We start from the raw sequence: 6568 nt of genomic DNA on the forward strand, positions 1-6568 counted from the left end.
ATATATAGCTTTTTACATAACAGTATAAAATCTAAAGAATATATATTTACAATATATATTACAATATTTTTCAAACACTATAACACAATTATTAATAGAATTAACACATTTTATGATATTTCATATTTTTCTCATTAAATTAAGAATACAAGATGCAAAATAAAGAAAAAGGAATCGTTACGTAGCGGTAACTACATAAAGACAATATGTGAAGAAGAGATTTATCAATTATTATTAATTAGAAAATAAAATTGATATTTTCAGATTATTATATTACAAGAAGTTATACTACAATTGTTTTATTGTGAAAATTATATCAGTCTTTGAATTCATGATATAAAAGCATATTAATTAATATTCATAATATAAATGATGCTATAAAGATATCATTATCTTAGGTTTAATCAGCTAATCGAAACTTATCACTTAAAGTTTAATTCCATTAATAAGTTTTAAATTATTTAAATTATAATATTACAGTCATAACTTTTAATCAAACAGTTCTCCAATTACAGGTCACATTTGTAATATTTGTCCTTTGTCTTATAAATTCTCACATATTGTTCAAAAATGTACGATGAAAAAGTAAAAACGTTAAAATTCAAAAATAAAAATTTTAATCATTTTTAGAAAGAGCAATTTTCCTCCATTTATGGCTTGTTTCGTTTTTTACATGTCCAAATTCAAATCTAATTCTAAGCTCACCAATCTTCGAAATTGGCAAAATATCCGGTATCCATTCTATCAAGAATGGTGTAGGTTCAATTTGATTCGGAGAAGTATTTCCTGAAAATAAATGAAACAAAAGCGTTATTATATAAAAATATCTAATACCATCTTTTCTATTAATAATAAATTTTTTAAATAAATTTTTTAAATATTTAATTAAGCTCTTAAATCTCTCGACAAATAATTTAGTAAAAAATATAAAATTAAAAAACTCTTAATCTTTAAAATAAAAATAAACAATCAATTCAAGACTAATGAGAGTCAAAGCAGATGAAGATGCCCAATGAGAAAACATTAATTACTTTCCATTACACAAAATCTTCTTTACTTTTGGACATTTCGACTTTCTATAGAATCCTCTTTCAAAGTCCTCTTCCCAACTTATTGGGAACCTGATAAAGACTTACTTTTGACGGATAGTTCAATGAAAATAAGTTAAGATTTGTAATATTACTGAACAGAACTCCAAAGAGAGCTAAAATGTTCAAAAATAAAGAAGATTTTGTGCAATAAAAAGTAATTAATGTTTTGTAATTTAATCGTTGGGCACTTTCATCTGCTTTGACTCTGAGATTAGCCTTAAACTGATTGTTTATTTTTATTTTATAATTTAGTGAGTAATCAATCATTCTTTGCATACTAAACTCTCACTTACCCACTTTTAAATATGTTTTCAATTCTAATGGTTTAATCAATGCGTTATTATTTGTTTTTTAAAACGATCTATTTCTGTTTCCTCACGTTTATATAATTCATATGTTCCGTCTGCGTTTTGTACAAAACTTCTTGTAATTTCCAAAGGTATATACGGCGTCTCGAAAATACTCTTTACATGCAAGATATTTGTAATTTGCCATGTGTATTTAGTGAACGTTCCCAGCGGTACCCCATCTTTCCTGACAAACGCCGTCGTTGAATTCGGCAAGCGTTTCTTTTTGCCGCCACATGAGATTCGTTCGCGCAAACAATCAAAAAATATCTGTGGTACATGAAATACTAAGGGATCGGGTTTACCATCGAACTGAAAATGCATCGTTTGATTTATTCGTTCGGTTATCGAAGCAAGCCACTTGATAAATGGCAAACTTGTATTGGCCTCATCTAAATCATCGCAAGTATTTTGATATTTTTTAACAATTTGTGATTTTGTCTTCGATTTTCTTAATTCAATTGAATTTAGATTCAAATTACTGTTATTCATATGCTTCTCATCTCTTTTTCGTTTTGTCGAAATTGTTGGTTGCATTACGTTACCTTCAGAATTTAATGTACTTTTATTATTGTAATTTACTATTGCGTTGCTGTCAACTATTTTTACACTACGGTTATTTAGGGCAACATTATTGTCGACAAGCTTTGCATTAGTCACATCCAAGATAGTACTGGCATCAAAAACTTTCAATGTACTCGGATCCAATACTTTTATATTACTGTCATTTAATATATACTGACTTTGATTATTGAGTACATTATATTTTGTGTCAATTGTTCCTTGATCATCCAGTATCTTTATAGTATTTCCTCCTCCCAATTGAACACCATTTTGATCAATTACTTCTAAATTGTGAACCTGCGTAATATACAAATACTTTAATAATTTCAATAATTTATTTTTTTCAAAAATTTGTGAAATGATTAGTTTTAATAAATTTTTATAAATTAATGAAAAAGTATTAATATTTTTTAATATAAATGTTTTATGCATCTTACTTGTGATATTATATTGTTATCGTCTAGTAAACTGCGCTCGCATTCCACTTCTATATTTTCAACAATACCATGGGATAAAATCGAAGAATCTAAATTTATAGAATCTAAATCTAATCTATTTCCATCTAAACTTTGTACAGTAAGAGTATCATCACGAAAAATTAAAAGATGTGTATCAGTTTCGTCGGTGGTTAAACTATCGAGATCTGAAATTTTATATTATCATTGACAATAAAATAAGTTTCTAAATGTATAATATACGCGCAATCTTACCAATTCCAACAATTTTATCTTCATTTTGCGGTACAATTGTTAGAGATTTTTCTATACTAGATTGTGTTTGATCCAGATTTATGTAATAACTAAACTCTTCAGATAACTTTGGGTCGCTAGCAAAAGCACAAATGCATGCGTAAAAATGCACACATCGCTTTAATTGGGACGAAGTCCCTCCGTCCATTCCTTTATCTCCTCCTATTTTTGTTGTACCCTATATATTATTCCAATATTATTCAATAAAATTTTTTCTAAATTAAAAATATTATTTGTATTTTATATATATATAAACATAGTTTAGATAATTTAAAAATTCTATATTTTATCAATTACTTACAATCTTTCTTCAAATCGTTTTAGAAAGAAATTTTTTATAAAATTGTATGCATTTTATTTACCTTAAATGTAGTACAACTGCAGAAGTAACGATGTTCTATTCTATCCTTTAGTTTACTAACAAAGAAAGAAAAGTGTAAATAGCCTAGAGGATGTTTCGGGGAAGCTTTACATTTCACTGCCATTATATTCTTTGAGACTCTTTGTACTAAGGGACCTGAGGTTTCTGTCGCTAACAGCCATATCTCTTGCTTTGTTTCATTATTTACATTTAACGACGATAAAATAGAATTCTTTAAAGTTAATGGTTGTGCTTCAGCATAACATTTTAATGCTGTTTGAATGTGCTGACATATGGACATATTTTCTGAATAACCTTTCTCCTAAAAATAAAATTACAGAGATACATATATAAAAATATAATTACAGAATTTTATCAATATGTAAAATCTTATATAATATTTACATGACATTTAAGAACACTGGTATGAAAACTTCTTTCACAGCTGTCAACAAAACATAATGCTGTGGTTTGTGAAATAAGTGTTGTAATATCATTTGAAATAGTGGCATTTATCAATGGTAACTGTACAAAGCCACGGTAATCGGGTCCCTTGTCTTTGACTCGTACAGAAAACACTTGCACTGTTGAACCTGTAATTAGCTTGCATGCTTCTGTAGATAATTTTCGCTTCTCACCAGGTTCCTTGAACACTGCATCACAATATTTGTTTTTACAACAAAGACCACGCGATCCATTGTAAGTTCCACATTTTGGACATTTTCGAACACCACGAAGAGTAGCCTTTCCAAGGTCTGATAAAAGTTTCTTCAAACGTTCTTCATTGGACATAGCTGCTATATATTACAATAATATATATTAAGAAATTCAAATAAAATTTTCTAAATCATATTTTCTATTAAATTTATATAAGTTTTTCTACTAATACTGTGAGTATTGATTAGTTAATAGAAAAATTAAGTAATAAGAAATTTTTACAAATTATCTAAAAAAAATTAAATATTTAATATCTATGAAATTGCACTTAAGAAAATGCAATTACTTGATTAATTTGAAATATGTTTTTAAAATATGTAAAGATCATTTATTGTGTTAATTTTAAAAATTATATTCTTTTTTTTTATTTACTAGTTTGTTTCTTATCCAAGCAAAATAATCCTATACAAATTTTTATTCACAAGTAAAATATGTCTTTTTCATCATCTTATTAAAAATATAAACTAAAGAGAAAATAATAAAGAATAGACATTCAAACTCATCATACAAAGTATAATAGTATGCTAAATCAATGTATACATCAAATCAGTGTAACTATATGCAATTTAGCAATAACCTGACACATAAATAAAGAACTCTTGTATTTAATAAAGTTGGACAAACTTGCAGCTTAAAGATTTTAGAAGAGTGCCTTGGAATATCTATACAATTTGTAGTATCTTAATTGTATGTTAATCAGAAGATTAATTTTTTCTTGAGATCAATTATTACGAAATTATTTATAATCAAACTCAGAAAAAAAGAAATAAAAGAGGAAAAAAGAAGAAAGAATAAATCTGATAATCAATCTTAAAAAATAGTTTTGTAGGAAGACGATGAAGAACTACATATTGTTGATAAAAATAGAAATTATATTATTTACTAAGATCTTAATTTTGAAGAAATTATGTGATTAAATTAAAGAATATCTTGCGTTGATAGAAACAAATAAAAAAAGTAAAAATAAAAGCTGCTAAGGTCGCAAAAAGAGCTGTGTTATTGTTTCTTCATTTAATAGGCTAAGTACATATATGCTGTAATGTAAACATAATTGGAAGAAAAATTCATCTCACAGGTTACATTAAGTTGCATAATAAAAGCGATAAAAGAAATGTGTCATTATCCGTATTTTTAGTAGGAGAAAAAGGTACCGAAAATTCGCATTCGGCGTAATGCGAAGAGCATGAATTATATCTCGTTACAAAAACAACATTACCGATGTTATCTTCCGATATCGCAGAAGCGACGTAACGATTGCACAGATGTGAGAAAAAAAATATGGCTTTTTTGGTATCTTTCACAACCGGATTATGTTTCGAATTACAAATTCGCTTTAGGTAGTAAATAAATAAAATCCATCACGAGAGTATTTAGTGCAGAGGGCGTAAAACTCTTGCCATGGTTTTAGTGAAAAGCTAGAGGGTCAATCACATCGGTTTTCTGTATCTGTATCGTAAATCATTAATTAAACCATAGTTTAATTATTGATTAAACCATGATTAAACCATGCTTCTTCTATCATGAATTAAACTTTGCAAATTTGATATTATAATCTTATTAAGATTATTTTGTTAATTGCGATTTTATATCTGTTTATTTTAATAATCACGCATTTTTTATAAACAAAAATAAAGATAATAAAGTAGAGACAGAAAGTATGTAGTTTCTATATATTTTTTTTACGAAAAATATCATAAATTATAACCAAACTTTTCTATTTTCAAATGCGTTTAAACATCCATATTTTTAACATTTTTTTCTGCATTGCATACCTATTATTTTATGTTTGTGCCGAGTTTGAAAATATAATTTTGAAGAGTTAAAGAGTATGTTGTAAAATCATACAACAAAACTATCTTTATAATTTATTTTTTCATCATCACATCGTAATTGATGTGTTTTCTATATAAACTCTTTTTAAATTCTAATTATATTTTGAAAAGAATTTTTTTTTTATAATTTCGCGAACAGACCTTCTGTCTCGCAGTCAATCTGATCATAGAACAAGGATGCTGCTCGCCATGTAAAGGCGGCTTTATCTTTTCTTGGGAAAGGAATTAGAAAATGTAACATCAGCCATCTTACGATCTTACGTCTCTTTTACAGAAGACAGCTTGTGGAAGACAACATGAGGTTTGTTCACTGCAAACTTAATACGTTATTTTGACAAGTATAAGCAATTAAATACCCGTAGAGTCGTCATATGAATCGCTAAAATCCGACCGCATGTACAAGCATGATTTTGCGAAGGAAATTGAAAATATTTCCGTCACATACCATTTGCTATTCGTGATCTGCTGAGCACATGGGCCTTGTCTTTTACAAAACGTTTTTATAAAAGCAACTTCCCTCGTTATGTCGATAAATGTTGCGGATGGAATTTTAAGGGAATATGTAGTTTTTCTCTCCACGATGTTTTAGCTACAAATGTTTCACGATAAATTCTGTAATGAATATAACCCCACTTTTATCGTTGCAGCTCCTTGAAGCTGCAAAAGAGGCTAGCAGCCTCTGTTATGCGATGTGGCAAGAAGAAAGTCTGGTTGGATCCGAACGAAATTAATGAAATTGCGAATACGAATTCTAGTAAGTTGCGTTTTGTCTTGCAGTTTGCTTATTTTTTTTACAAAAGTTATAAAAATTTATGAACTAAGTATTGACAAAGAAATTGTTACATTATTTTCTTAATTTATGTATATATGTATATATATATATATATATATATATATATATATATAT

General features: G+C 27.5%; 2 protein-coding genes across 2 annotated transcripts in view; one reads left to right on the forward strand and one right to left on the reverse strand.

Annotated features, from left to right (window-relative positions):
• Positions 1–616: 616 nt before the first annotated feature.
• LOC105620864 (uncharacterized protein C2orf42) lies at positions 617–3904 on the reverse strand. The gene is given in 7 exon segments (XM_012202338.1): positions 617–786; positions 1385–1444; positions 1447–2299; positions 2440–2645; positions 2713–2929; positions 3114–3434; positions 3518–3904. Coding segments are annotated over 7 exon segments (2214 nt in total).
• Positions 3905–5944: 2040 nt separating this feature from the next.
• The window catches only part of LOC105620865 (60S ribosomal protein L19), a 6636-nt gene continuing 6012 nt past the window's right edge, over positions 5945–6568 (forward strand). Inside the window, exons 1-2 of the mRNA XM_012202339.1 lie at positions 5945–5962; positions 6309–6415. Of these exons, the coding sequence (XP_012057729.1) occupies positions 5958–5962; positions 6309–6415 (112 nt within the window). The 5' untranslated portion in view covers positions 5945–5957. The remainder of the gene's footprint in view (positions 5963–6308; positions 6416–6568) is intronic.

This window comes from Atta cephalotes (genome assembly GCF_000143395.1).
Source record: "Atta cephalotes unplaced genomic scaffold scaffold00030, whole genome shotgun sequence".
In the NCBI taxonomy this organism is placed as follows: Eukaryota; Metazoa; Arthropoda; class Insecta; order Hymenoptera; family Formicidae; genus Atta; species Atta cephalotes.